The sequence below is a fragment of the Lithobates pipiens genome, unplaced genomic scaffold, assembly GCF_037356315.1.
Source record: "Lithobates pipiens isolate NorthernLeopardFrog02 unplaced genomic scaffold, aLitPip1_a1.2 Scaffold_1, whole genome shotgun sequence".
NCBI classification, from domain to species: Eukaryota; Metazoa; Chordata; class Amphibia; order Anura; family Ranidae; genus Lithobates; species Lithobates pipiens.
Window position 1 is genome coordinate 64664735 of NW_027507685.1, and position 15247 is coordinate 64679981.

General features: G+C 39.6%; 1 protein-coding gene across 2 annotated transcripts in view; it reads left to right on the forward strand.

Annotated features, from left to right (window-relative positions):
- Positions 1–14035, forward strand: part of P2RY10 (P2Y receptor family member 10) — a 32301-nt gene extending 18266 nt beyond the window's left edge. For both annotated transcript variants that reach the window (XM_077450045.1, XM_077450104.1), the window contains one exon: positions 10176–14035. In XM_077450045.1, coding sequence (XP_077306171.1) covers positions 10218–11183 — 966 coding nt within the window. In that variant the 5' untranslated portion in view covers positions 10176–10217 and the 3' untranslated portion in view covers positions 11184–14035. The remainder of the gene's footprint in view (positions 1–10175) is intronic.
- The last annotated feature ends 1212 nt before the right edge of the window (positions 14036–15247 follow it).

Consider the following 15247-nt stretch of genomic DNA (forward strand, 5'->3'; position numbering starts at 1 on the left):
AAACTTTTTTCTATTGTTTAACTCCTTACTTTTCTGCTGGTTCATTTTTTTTTTTTTTTTTTTACTGACAGCAGCGAGTTGTTTGTTATATTTCTTTACATAGCTTCAGGCTATTATTTGTTTTTTGAATGTTTTCTGTGATGTTTTTTATTACTTGTATACACCTTAGCCCATCCCTTCCATCCTTCTTCATATGCTTTTGCATTACATATTAATGGGTACGAAACGTTTTGGGACACTGGGACAATGGTATCATTTCTATTTATTTATTACTTTTTATTTTTGGCAGTGTTCCCTTTGGTAGTGTTTTTGGGCCTCCAGTTTGCTACCCTCGGATCCCCATTATTAAGTGGGCTTCTGATGGTAGCTCTTTGGCCTCTGGTGGACCGTTTGTCACTCCCCCAGTACGCTGTTCTGTTGCGCTATTAGCTCTCTTTATCCTCTTCCCGCCGTGCGTACGTAGATATGCGTACTCGGCTTTCGGGGGTTATACCGGGGTGATGCCCCTCCCGCCGCTCTTCTCAGGCCTCCCAGTGGCACAGGAGGGCCGATCGACGATCCGCTGCTTCCGGCGGCTAGTGACAGACTGGAAGTAAGCTGGAAACGGCTTCGCTCCAGTCTCTTTGATGTAAACACTGAAGCCACGTCACGACATCGCTTTCTATTTACCCGGTTGCCAATGGCACCGGATTTTAAAAAATATACAGTATTCAGATACACTTTTAGACCCCCGATTCCTCCTTAACTACTTCCCACCCAGCTAATGTATATATACGGCCGGGTGGGAGCTCTCTACTGCTGACTGGACGTTCCTGAACGTCCTTCAGAATTAGGGGGATCGCGCGCGCGTGCCTGCGCAGCGCCACGATCCCGATGCTCTCGTGTCACCCGGACACGGCGCATCTCGGATCGGCAGGAGGGCTCTGTGATTGGCCATGCTGATCACATGACGGCCGTGTCCAATCACAGCCATCATGTGCTGTAAACAAACAGCCGGGTTGCTTAGCAATCGGCTCTCCTCTCCTCACATGGAAGTCGTCGCTGAGGAGAGGAGAGCAGATCGCTGCAGCCGGATGGTGATCCCCAATAATAAAAACACATGTCCCCCACATATGTCCCACTAAAATCACATGTCCCAATGATTATCTGCACACATATGTCCATGATCACCTGCACACATCTGTACATGATCATTTGCGTACATATGTCTGTGATCACACAAACCAATTATTATACACATAGCCACATTTTTTTTACTAAAGACATGTAGCAGAATAAATTTTGGCTTAAATTTATGACTAAATTCTATTTTATTGGATTTCTTTTAAAATAGAAAGAAGAAAATATTTTTTTTTTTCTAATTTTTACGCAATTTTTTTTTCGCTTATATCGCAAAAAAAAAAAAAAATGGAGTCATGAATAAATACCACCAAAATAAAGCTCTATTTGTGCGAACAAAATGATAAAAATTTCAATTGGGTACAGCGTAGCATGACCGCGCAATTGTCATTGAAATTGCGAGAGCGCTGAAAGCTGAAAATTGGGCTGGGAAGGAAGGGGGCGAAAGTGCCCTGTATTGTAGTGGTTAAAGAGTACCTGTCATCACCTATTACTGTCACAAGGGATATTTACATTCCTTGTGACAGCAATAAAAGTGATGAAATTATTTTTTTAAAACACAATTTAATAATATAAAAACAAATAAAATAAATAAGATTTTTTTTTTTTCAAACCGTCACCGCGAGCTTGCGCAGCAAAGAAAACACATACGGAAGTCGTGCCCGAATATGTAAACGGTATTCAAATCACACACGTGAGGTATCGCCGCGATAGTCAGAATGAGAGAAATAATTCTAGCATTAGACTTCCTCTGTTCCTCTGTAACCTGGTAACCGCAAACAAAATTTAAAGCGTCGCCTATGGAGATTTTTTAGGTACCAAAGTTTGTTTGTCCAAAGGGCGTGCAATTATAAAGCGTGACATGTTTGGTATCTATTTACTCGGCGTAACATCATCTTTCACACTGTACAAAAAAATTGGGATAACTATACTGTTTTGTTTTTTTTTAATTCATGAAATTGTCAATTTTCCCAAAAAAATTCAGTTTAAAACACCGCTATACAAATACCGTGTGACATAAAATATTGCAACAATCGCCATTTTATTCTCTGGATTCTCTGCTAAAATATATATATATATATATATGTATATATACAGTGCCTTGTGAAAGTATTCAGCCCCCTTGAACTTTTCAACCTTTTGTCACATTTCAGGCTTCAAACATAAAGATATAAAATTTTTATTTTTTGTGAAGAATCACCAACAAGTGGGACACAATTGTGAAGTGGAACGAAATCTATTGGATTTTTGAAACTTTTTTAACTAATAAAAAAATGAAAAGTGGGGCGTGCAAAATTATTCGGCCCCCTTGCGTTAATACTTTGTAGAGACACCTTTTGCTACGATTACACTGCAAGTCACTTGGGGTATGTCTTTATCAGTTCTGCACATCGAGAGACTGAAATTCTTGCCCATTCTTCCTTGCAAAACAGCTCGAGCTCAGTGAGGTTGGATGGAGAGCGTTTGTGAACAGCAGTTTTCAGCTCTTTACACAGATTCTTGATTGGATTCAGGTCTGGACTTTGACTTTGCCATTCTAACACCTGGATACATTTATTTGTGAACCATTCCTTTGTAGATTTTGCTGTATGTTTGGGATCATTGTCTTGTTGGAAGATAAATCTCCGTCCCAGTTTCAGGTCTTTTGCAGACTCCAACAGGTTTTCATCCAGAATGGTCCTGTATTTGGCTGCATCCATCTTCCCCTCAATTTTAACCATCTTCCCTGTCCCTGCCGAAGAAAAGCAGGCCCAAACCATGATGCTGCCACCACCATGTTTGACAGTGGGGATGGTGTGTTGAGGGTGATGAGCTGTGTTGCTTTTACGCCAAACATATCGTTTTGCATTGTGGGCAAAAAGTTCGATTTTGGTTTCATCTGACCAGAGCACCTTCTTCCACATGTTTGGTGTCTCCCAGGTGGCTTGTGGCAAACTTTAGATGAGACTTTTTATGGATATCTTTGAGAAATGGCTTTCTTCTTGCCACTCTTCCATAAAGGCCAGATTTGTGCAGTGTACGACTGATTGTTGTCCTATGGACAGACTCTCCCACCTCAGCTGTAGTTCTCTGCAGTTCATCCAGAGTGATCATGGGCCTCTTGGCTGCATCTCTGATCAGTCTTCTCCTTGTCTGAGCTGAAAGTTTAGAGGGACGGCCAGGTCTTGGTAGATTTGCAGTGGTCTGATACTCCTTCCCGTTTCAAAATGATCGCTTGCACAGTGCTCCTTGGGATGTTTAAAGCTTGGGAAATCTTTTTGTATCCAAATCCGGCTTTAAACTTCTCCACAACAGTATTACGGACCTGCCTGGTGTGTTCCTTGGTCTTCATGATGCTCTCTGCGCTTTCAACAGAACCCTGAGACTATCACAGAGCAGGTGCATTTATACAGAGACTTGATTACACACAGGTGGATTCTATTTATCACCATCAGTCATTTAGGACAACATTGGATCATTCAGAGATCCTCGCTGAACTTCTGGAGTGAGTTTGCTGCACTGAAAGTAAAGGGGGCGAATAATTTTGCACGCACCACTTTTCAGTTTTTTATTTGCTAAAAAAGTTTAAAATATCCAATAGATTTCGTTCCACTTCACAATTGTGTCCCACTTGTTGGTGATTCTTCACAAAAAATTAAAATTTTATATCTTTATGTTTGAAGCCTGAAATGTGGCAAAAGGTTGAAAAGTTCAAGGGGGCCGAATACTTTCGCAAGGCACTGTATATATAATATATCTATATATAATGTTTGGGGGTTCTAAGTAATTTTCTAGCAAAAAATAGGGATTTTAACTAGTAAACACAAAATGTCAGAAATAGGCTTAGTCATGAAAGGGATATTATTATTTTACAAATGTTAGTAATATCTGCTCGACGAGAGCCAATTCCTTTCATTTTCTTCTAGCCTTTAATTTTTCCTATCCCCTATACTGAATTGTATGCAGTCGTACTGTCAGAGCTTAACGTTTTTTTTTATGCAACTCCTTATATTAACAATATGGCCCCCTTAAACATTTTCACCCTAAATGGCCAAGGTCTTAATATACCACAAAAACACACAAAATAATTCTGTTTATTTGCCACAGCTAAAATCCACATTCTTTGCTTACAGAAGACCCATTTTAATGAACAATCTACTCCTAATTTTTTTAGCTCCCCTTATCCACAGGTGTATACTGCCTTTGCAGCTACTAAACAGCGAGGTGTTTTTATAGCTATTCACTGTACAACCCCATTTGTACATTCATCTGAAATTAAAGATCCTGAAGGCCACTACCTCATTCTTATTGGGCACATTTATGATGTTGCTGTGACCATTGTATCATGTTATGCTCCTAATTAACATCCATTATCATTTCTTTGCCATCTTTTTCATGTAATTGATTCACATAAGTTAGGTACAGTGATATTATGCGGAGACTCCAACCAAGTTATTTTTCCTTTTTTGGATAAATCTCCCCCTCCTCCCTCCTCTTGTTCTCCTAAGCTTTAATTTCAGCAACTTATCTCTAAGCATAACATTTTAAACTCTTGGAGTAAATGCATATTACTGCCACACAAATCATTCTCTAGGATTGATCATATTTTCCTAAGTGTTGGCATGGCCACGAAGTCCTATCATCAGTTATTACGCCCTTTACTTGATATGATCATAGTTCAGTTTGTACTACTATCTCCCCCCATCCTGAGATCCCAGAATTTGTCTTGGTGCATTAATTACATAGTTACATAGTAGGCGAAGTTGAAAAAAGACACAAGTCCATAAAGTCCAACCTATATTTGTGATTTTATGTCAGTATTAGATTGTATATCCCTGTATGTTGTGGTTGTTCAGGTGCTTATCTAATAGTTTTTTTAATTATCGATGCTCCCTGCTGAAACCACTGCCAGTGGAAGAGAATTCCACATCCTAACCGCTCTTACAGTAAAGAACCCTCTACGCAATTTAAGGTTAAACCGCTTTTATTTTAATTTTAGTGAATGACCGCATGTCTGAATTCCCTGTCGCTGAAACATTTTAGCCCTATTGTGGGGTCACCAGTACGGTATTTGTACATTGAAATCATATCCCCTCTCAAGCGCCTCCTCTCCAGAGAGAACAAGTTCAGTGCTCATAACCTTTCCTCATAACTAATATCCTCCAGACCGTTTTATTCATTTTGTTGCCCTTCTCTGGACTCTCTCCAGTTCCAGCGCATCCTTTCCGAGGACTGGTGCCCAGAACTGGACAGCATACTCTGGGTGCAGTCGGACCAGAGTCTTTGGAGAGTGAGAGAATTATCATTTTATCTCTGGAATTAATCCCCTTTTTAATGCCTGCCAATATTCTGTTTGCTTTGCTTGCAGCAGCTTGGCATTGCATGCCGTTGCTGAGCCTGTCATCTACTAGGACCCCCAGGTCCTTTTCTATCCTAGATTGCCCAACAGGTTCTCCCCCTAGTGAGTAGATTGCATTCATATTTTTGCCACACAAATGCAATATTTTAAATTTTTCTACTTTAGACCTCGTTCGCCATGTAGTTGCCCACCCCATTAATTTGTTCAAATCTTCTTGCAAGGTTTCCACATCCTGTGGAGAAGTTATTGCACTACTTAGTTTAGTATTGTCCTCAAATACAGAGATTGAGCTGTTTATTCCACCCAGGTCATTTATGAATAAATTAAATAGGGTTGTTCCCGGGACAGAGCCCTGGGGACCCCAGTTTCCACCCGCACCATTCCAAGTACTCCCCATTTATCACTACCCTCTGAACTCACCCCTGTAGCTACTTTCAATCCATGTACTCACCATATAATCCATTCCAACGGACCTTACTTTGTACAGTTAAACGTTTATGGGGAACTGTATCAAACGCTTTTGCCAAATCCAGATACACCATTTCTTCGGGCCTTCCTTTATCTAGATGACAGCTCACCTCCTCAAAGAAGGTTAATAGAATGGTTTGGCCAAAACGATTAATCCATGCTGATTACTGCTAATGATACCATTGTCATTACTAAAATCTTGTATATAGTCCCTTATCATTCTCTCCAAGAGCTTTCATACAATTGATGTTAGGCTAACTGGTCTGTAATTCCCAGGGATGTATCTTGGCCCTTTTTTAAATATTGGTGCTACATTGGCTTTTCTCCAATCAGCTGGTACCATTCCAGTCAGTAGACTGTTCGTAAAAATTAGGAACAATGGTCTGGCAATTACTTGACTGAGTTCTTTAAGGACCCTCGGGTGCAACCCATCTGATCCCAGGAAGTTTGACATTTTTCAAGTCTATTTCTAATTCTGTCCTCTGTTAGCCATGAGGGTGCTTCCTGTGAGGTGTTATGAGAATAAACATTGCAGTTTTGGTTACTGAAGTCCCCCGTTTCCCTAGTGAAGACTGAGGAGAATAATCAAATTCAATACCTTCACCATCTCTCCATCCTTAGTAACCAGATTCCCTTGATAATTCTTTATGGGACCAATATGATCTAACCTCCCTTTCTTACTATTTATGTACTTAAAGAATTTCTTGTTTTTTTTTACTCTCCTCCACTATGTGCCTTTCGTGTTCTATCTTAGCCACCCTGATTGCACCCTTACATTTCTTGTTGCATTCTTTGTAAAGTTGGAATGCTGATAATGATCTCTCAGCCTTTGCTTATATATGCATTTTTACATTGGAGTTAAGCCACCCAGTACTTTTATTAGCTCTTTTAAATGTATTTCCCCCTGGGATGCACTGGCTAATGCCCTTATGTAATATGCTCTTAACCACTACAATACCGGACACTTTTGCCCCCTTCCTTCCCAGCCCAATTTTCAGCTTTCAGCGCTCTTGCACTTTCACTGACAATTGCACGGTCATGCTACACTGTACCCAAATGAAATTTTTAGCATTTTGTTTGCACAAATAGAGCTTTATTTTGGTGGTATTTATTCACGACTCCATTTTTTTATTTTTATGATATAAGTGAAAAAAGAGCGGAAATTTAAAAAAAAAACTATATTTTCTTCTTTCTATTTTAAGAGAAATCCAATAAAATCGAATTTTGCCATAAATTTAAGCCAAAATTTATTCTGCTACATGTTTTTGGTAAAAAAAATTCCATTAAGTGTATAATAATTGGTTTGTGTGATCACGGACATATGTACGCAAATGATCATGTACAGATGTGTGCAGGTGATCACGGACATATGTGTGCAGATAATGATTGGGACATGTGATTTTAGTTGGACATGTGTTTTTATTATTTGGGGACATGTGTGTTCTGGGGACATGTGTGTTTTGGGGACATGTGTGGTGAGATGTGTGTTTTATACTAGACTGTTGATCATTGAGTAAAAAGCTGTAAAAAACAGCTCATACTCACTGATCACCAGCTGGCTGCTCTCCTCTCCTCAGCGACAACTTCACGTATTTTTTGGCTCCTACCCATAGAGCAGAGATCAGTGTTCACTAAATGAAAGCCCAGCCCCCCGCAGTTAGTAACACACCCCTAGGAACACTTAACTCCTACACTGCCACCCACTGGTTAACCCCTTCACTGCCATTGTTATTTACACAGGAATCACTGCATTTGTATAGCAGTGATTGCTGTATAAATGACAATGGTCCCAAAAATGTGTCAAAAATGTCTGATGTGTCCGCCATAATGTCGCAGTCACAATAAAAATCGCTGATCGCCGCCATTACTAGTAAAAAAAAAAATTATTAATAAAAATGCCATAAAACTATCCCCTATTTTGTAAACGCTATAACTTTTGTGCAAACCAATCAATAATCGCTTATTGTGGGTTTTTTTTTACCAAAAATATGTAGAAGGATAAACTGAGGGAAAATTTTTTTTTTTAGATATTTTTGGGGGATATTTATTATAACAAAAAGTAAAAAATAATGCGTTTTTTTCCAAAATCGTCGCTCTATTTTTGTTTATAGCGCAAAAAATAAGGTGATCAAATACCACCAAAAGAAAGCTCTATTTGTGGGGAAAAAAGGACGTCAATTTTGTTTGGGAGCCACGTTGCACGACCGCGCAATTGTCAGTTAAAGCGATGCAGTGCCGAATCGCAAAAAGTGGTCTGGTTTTTGGCCAGCAAAATGGTCCGGGGCTGAAGTGGTTAATTGAACAAGCTGGGGTTAGAAGCTCATTGGTTTCTATGCAGAAGTGAGTCTGATTTTGCACTTTTCAGCTTTAGTAAATAAACCCCATTGTGTACTTAAAAGTGAGGTGTGCCTGTACTTAAAGAGAAAGTAAACCCTGATGAGTTTACTTCCTCTTTCATTCCCTGCAAAGGCAAAGCATAATGGACTACTATGCATCGCATAGTAGCCCATTATGTGTCACTTACCTGACACAGGAGCCAGCGAAGTCGCCGCTGTCCCCTGTAGTCCGCCGCATCCATCTTGTTGGTGGGGTCTCGCAGCTCCGCCGCTGTCATTCGGCGAAGCCGCGATGACGTCACTCCCGCGCATGCGCACGGGAGGCGACACGCGCGGCAGCTCCGTCGCTGAGAATGCCGCGCTCAGTGCGCCTGCGCGCCGCTGTCTACGGCGTATGCGCCGTAGACAGCGGTGCCCGTTTTCGGGCAAATATCTCCTAAACCATATAGGTTTAGGAGATATTGCTTGGACCTACAGGTAAGCCTTAATCTAGGCTTACCTGTAGGTCAAAGTGGTTTGTAAGGGTTTACAACCACTTTAATTACTGCATTACTGCATGCATTTAATTATTTATTTCCTTCTGTGAATTGATTTTAACCTTAACCCCTTTTCATGCGGTATTTACTGACAGCTTTAAGCATTTTGCAGAAAATAACACAAAATGGCATTGTGAATTGACAGTTGCAGGATCGCATGCGTAGAAATGTAGGGAGAATGTGTCCGAACACCTACATACCCCACGTGATCTGGTTCTATGAATGGAGCCCACTGTCTTGTCTATTATACCTCTCTTCTTCCTTAATAAAACTGAGGAGAAGGATGTATTTACCACAGTTGCTTTATCCTTGTCACTAGTAACAATCTACCCCTGAGTATCCTTTAATATGCCAATATGCTCTGACTTTGCCTTTTATATTATTAATATATTTTTACAAATGTTGGGGTTCTTTTACTCTCCTCCACTAAGCGTCTCTCGTCTCTTTTCGATGCCCTGATCACGTTCTTACATTTATTATTGCATTCCTTTTAAAGGACAGTTTTTTCTCTATATTATGCCTTTTTATGCTGAAATTTACCCACCCATGTTTAACCTTAGTTCTTTTATAATTGTTGCCCACTGGAATACACTGGTTAATGCCATTATTTTGGATTTTCTTAAAGCACTTCCACTTTTCTTCCATGTTTTTTGGTTCTTGAATATCCTCTCATTTAATGTCGCATGTCTGGATGTGCACCACAACATTTCATGAGGGATTCAAGGCAAAAGGATGATTTTTTTAAGGTTCTGCTTAAAGGAGTTGTAAAGCCAGAAGGTTTTTTTTATCTTAATGCATTCAATGCATTACGATAAAAAGCCTTCTGTGTGTAGCAGCCCCCCTAACACTTACCTGAGCCCATCTAGATCCAGCCATGTTTCAGAAGTGTCTCGGCTGCCTGGGACTCCCCTAATTGGCAGAGACAGCAGCACGGTGCCATTGGCTCCCGCTGCTGTCAATCAAAGTCAGTCAGCCAATGAGGATAGAATGGGGGTGGGCCAAGCCTTGGTTCTGTGTCTGAATGGACACAGGGAGCGTGGCTTGGCTTGGGTGCCCCCATAGCAAGCTGTTTGCTGTGGGGGCACTCAACAGGAGGGAGGGGCCTAGGAGCACCAAAGAGGGACCTGATAAGAGGAGAATCTGGGCTGCTCTGTGCAAAACCACTGCACAGGGCAGGTAAGTATAATATGCTTGTTATGTTTAACTAGAAAAAAAATAGACTTTACAATCACCACAGTAATTCTTACTTCTTACTATAGACTTCCAATAAGACAGAAGATGTTTGAACATAGGTTCTTTTTAAAACCTGACTGTATAAGAAAAAAACCACAGCTGTTGATACTGAATCTAACAGATTAATCTTGTTCATTCACACAGAACATTACAATATCAGAAGATCTTCTAGAAGAAGAAAGGAAAATGCCCAATGGAAACTTTTCAAACTGCCACAGCCCACCAGATTTTCAGCATACCCTATATGCTGTCACTTATATAGCCATCTTCATACCTGGCCTGCTCTCTAACAGTGTTGCTCTTTGGGTTCTCCGAAGCTTTATTAACAAAAAGAACAAGGCCATTATCTTTATGATCAATTTGGCAACTGCTGACCTTGCCCATGTCTTGTCGTTGCCTCTACGGATTTATTACTACATAAATCACTCATGGCCATTTAAACACTTTGCCTGCTTGTTGTGCTTTTATCTTAAATACCTGAACATGTATGCAAGTATCATATTTTTAACACTTATCAGCGTCCAGAGGTATGTCTTCACCGCAAATCCTTTCAAAGCCAAAGACTGGAAAAGAAGGTACGACGTTGGAATCAGCATATGCGTATGGATAGTGGTTGGTACCGCATGCCTGGCATTTCCTATCTACAGAAGCTCTGGAGGAAATAACTCAACCACCAGTTGTTTTGCTGACCTAGGTAAAAATCAGATTAACATGGTCACCATGTCTGGCATGCTGATTTTTGCAGAACTGTTAGGATTTATAATTCCTATGACTGTCATTACTTACAGCTCTCTAAAAACAAGGACACAACTAAAAATGAATTCCCTACAGTGTGTGAACAAGAAAGAAAAAAGCAAAGCTCTTCGACTGGTAATAACATGCGCTTGTGTGTTTTTTATTTGTTTTGCACCATACCACATCAGTTTCTTCTTCTATGTAATGGTCAGTGCAAATGCTATCCAAAACTGCACAGCGCAAAAAATCATCCTGACTTTTCATCCCATTTCTATTAGCCTAGCGAGTATTAATTGTTGCCTGAACCCAATCATGTATTACTTTACAGCATCAGAATTCCAGAGTGAGATGGCTAGACGTGGGACTTCCATCATCCGTGCCCGTTCCACAAGCAGAGAAAGTGCTTCTTCTTTCTGACGCTGCCTATATGGGGTTAATACTTTTTATTTATTGTCATTTTTACTTCAAGGATGTCCATGATTGTATTGCTTGATTATTTCTCAAGATGCTTCCAAGTCTTTAAAGGCCCATTCAACCTTTAACGCTTGTGTTGCAGACTATTGCACTTTGCTTTAAGACAGCCTATCCAATTTGAATGCGCCGCCAATGCACCACAAACATAGTCAAAAATGGGCACAAATCACCTTGTAAAACAACCCATTCATTTTGAAATATAAATGAAAGGCAAAACATTTTGGGTATAGGTATAAAAAACCTTTATAAATAGCTTTTTTTCACAATAAATAAATAATAAATATAAATAATAATACATTTATTGAAAGAGAAAAGACAAATACAAAAATAAAATGGCGTATTTCAAAGTAAAAGTGAATATTGTACATTTCGAGAAGAAAAAAGAAGTGTAGCATTATAACATAGGATTAGATCCTATAGGCATGGGTATGCAATATGACAATACATTTCAAATAATGTTCAGTTTATTCCACAAAGTTGGTGTGGTTAAACATCATCAAAGACCTGAATGTAAGATCAAAAAGTGTACGTGAGTTTGAGTAGATGTGTAGGTTGGGGTATTAGTTCTAACACAAACATGACAAATGAGGGTATATTCATACGGGGGTCAAGGTGAAAATTCCTGAGACCGAACGATAAGGTTTAGCCTGGTAAGGGTAAAATAAAAGATAAGCCCGTTGTGGGGTTATTATGCAGTCATTTTTCTAAAGTTTTCTGAGCTCATGAAGGTGAGCCAAGGTTTCCATCTCTGTTGGAACTGTGTGGTGTTTTCTCTTTTAATAGCAATTATTTCTTCCATATCATGAATTAATTTTATTTTTGTGAACCAGTCTTTGATGGTTGGTGTGTTTGGAGATTTCCAATTTAATGGGATTAAAATTTTGGCAACATTAAGAAGGTGTCTAGTGAGGGATTTTTTGTATGATCTGTATGAAAGATCATTTATATGTAATAAACAACATGCAGCGTTTAGTTCATTTTTATTTCCGGTGATGTGTTTTATCCATTTCTTGACCTGCAACCAAAAAGGTTGAATATTGGCACAATCCCACCAGAGATGGAGGAAGGAGCCTTTTTCTTTATTATACCTCCAGCAAGCATCTGATTCCCCCGGAGGACCATAGTTTCTTTTTAGTCGGTGTGATGTACCATTGGGTGCGGATTTCCATAAGAGGTTTCCTGCATGCGTGTACTCAGGGAACATTTATGGGTTAAAACATTTGCTTTTTCCCATTGCGCATCGGAAAATTGCACTTTGAGATCATCTTCCCATATTTTTTTGTACTTATCCGGGACATCAGACGCTGGCTGCTACAACCACTTGTACATCATGGAGGTGGTTTTCTTAATAGGTTTATGATTGAGGCAAATAAATTCAAAGTTGGTGAGAGATCTAAAAAAGTAATCTTTTTTTTTTATATTCAGAATGTAGTTGTGAATTTGTAAATCCAAAAATTAAGGGATTTTCGGGCTTAGTTCTTGACGTAGGTCTGAGAAAGTCTTTAATTTGTTGTTTTGAAGACGATGGTAGACTAGTATAGGGTCAGTGGAGTTTTCTTTATAAAATTTTTATTGTCTAATCCAGCAGTCGGGGTTTTCTGCTAAAGCAGATAGGGGGCTGGGTATCAAAGAAATGCCTTGTCTAGAAGCAATTTTGTGGAAAATCTTTAGAGTAGTCTTTGCAAAGTCCATGACAATGCCAGTCTATTATTCTGGATAGATGCGTCACAAAGTAATACTTTTTGAAATCCAGTAGACCTATTCCTCCCCTTGGTTTAGGTCGTTGTAGAAGGTTGAGTCGGATTCGTGGTCTTTTTTTTGCCCATAAAAAGTTCCTCTGAATTAGTGCTAGCTGCTTAAAAAAGGAGTCTGGAAGGGTGTGGAACAAATACAATAGTCTCAGCAGGACCGTCATTTTTAGTATGGCGGCCCTACCAAACCACAAAAACTGTTTAGCGTTCCAATTTTTAAGATCCATTTCTATTTTTTTAAATAAGGGTTGCAAGTTGTGCTCAAACAGAGATTCTATCCTAGGGGTTAAGTGGATGCCAAAATATTTCAATGAGGTATTTTCCCACTTAAATGGGCAGTTATTTTGTGTGAGTAGTTCTGTTTTTTTGGAAAGAGTCCTAAAACTTCGCATTTTTTGTGATTGATTTTAAAATTTGAGAGGTATTTGAAGTCGGGGAAAGGCTTTGTTTAAATTGTGGGCTGTGTAATATAAAAGAGCAGGTCATCAGCATATGCTGCTATTTTATATTTTCTTTTATCAAATTCGAAAACCATGAATTGCTTGTTGAAGGTTAATTGTTATAATCAAGGACCCGATAGATAAAATAAATAAAAGGGGTGATAGGGGACAACCTTGTCCATTTTGGATTTCTATTGGGTCAGAGTATGTTTCGTTTTTATTTTGGCGCAGGGGTTGATGTATAGGGATTTTATACAGTCCGCCATTTTAGAGCTAAACCCAACATGTTCGCAAATACTAAACATATAATCCAAGGAGACCCTATTGAAGGCCTTCTCTGCATCGGTTGACAACAGGGGTCCTTCTTTGTCACTCTGTCGGATTCTGTGGATTAGGTTAAGTGTTTAAGTTGTGTTGTCTTTGGCTTCACGGTTTGGCATAAAGCATTACATTGTAGGGATTATATTTTCAGATAATTCTATATTTATTGTACAAATGTTTTGTAACACAATGTATATGTTTCCTTGTATCTACTTTCCGCACTATGTATACTAGAGCTCATGTTTTTAAATAAATAACTATTAAAAATTCTGTTGTATCATAATGGAACTTCAGAAGTGGATTGGTTAATAAACCCAATAATTTTCAACAAGTCATTGGTCCTTCTGTTGATGCTTGACCGCTTAAGGACCGCCTCACGCCAATGTACGTCAGCAGAATGACACGGCTGGGCACAATCACGTACCTGTACGTTGCTCTTTAAGTGCCCAGCCATGGGTCGTGAGTGCGCCGCCGCCGTGAGCTCCGTGACCGTGGCCGTGGGACCCACAGACCCGATTGCCGCCGATGTCCCGCGATCGAGTCACAGAGCTGAAGAACGAGGCGAGGTAAGTGTAAACAAACCTCTCCTTGTGCTTCCTACTGAGCCTGTCACTGATCGTCTGTTCCCTGTTATAGCGAAAGACGATCAGTGACATCAGGCGCCAAGCCACGCCCCTACAGTTAAAAAGAACACACACACACTTAACCCCTACACTGCCCCCTAGTGGTAAAATTTTTACAGGAATCAGTGCATTTTTAATTGCACTGATTGCTGTATTAATGCCAATGGTTTCAAAAATGTGTCAAAATTGTCCAACGTGTCCGCCATAATGTCGCAGTCACAATAAAAATCGTGGATCGCGGCCATTACTAGTAAAAAAAAAATATTAATAAAAATGCCATAAAACTATCCCCTATTTTGTAGACGCTATAACTTTTGCGCAAACCAATCAGTAAACGCTTATTGCGATTTTTTTTACCAAAAATATGTAGAAGAATACGTATCGGCCTAAACTAAGGAAAAAAATAGTTTTTATATATTTTTGGGGGATATTTATTATAGCAAAATGTAAAATATAATGCGTTTTTTTCAAAATTGTCACTCTTTTTTTGTTTATAGCGAATATGGCTACGGGGTGTGCAGCTAGCTCAAAATTTCAGGTGTGTGCCTCTCTTTGCACGGTTTGGCATTGGCATAAAGCCTACCTGTTCTGGACCTATAAGTCTTTCAAGTAGGGGTCTAATTCTGTTGGCCAGGATTTTTGCAAATATTTTTAAGTCCAAATTTAAAAGTGAAATGGGTCTGTAATTTGTGCATTCAGTAGGGTCTTTGTTTGGTTTGGGAATCACCGTTATATATGCTAGCAAGAACTCTCTGGAGGCTTTTTGGCCTGTAGTGATAGCATTTAAGGCTTTTGTCAGTGGTTCGGTCAGGGTAGTTTCATACATTTTGTAATATTGGGAAGTAAACCCATCGAGTCCGGGGCTTTTCCCT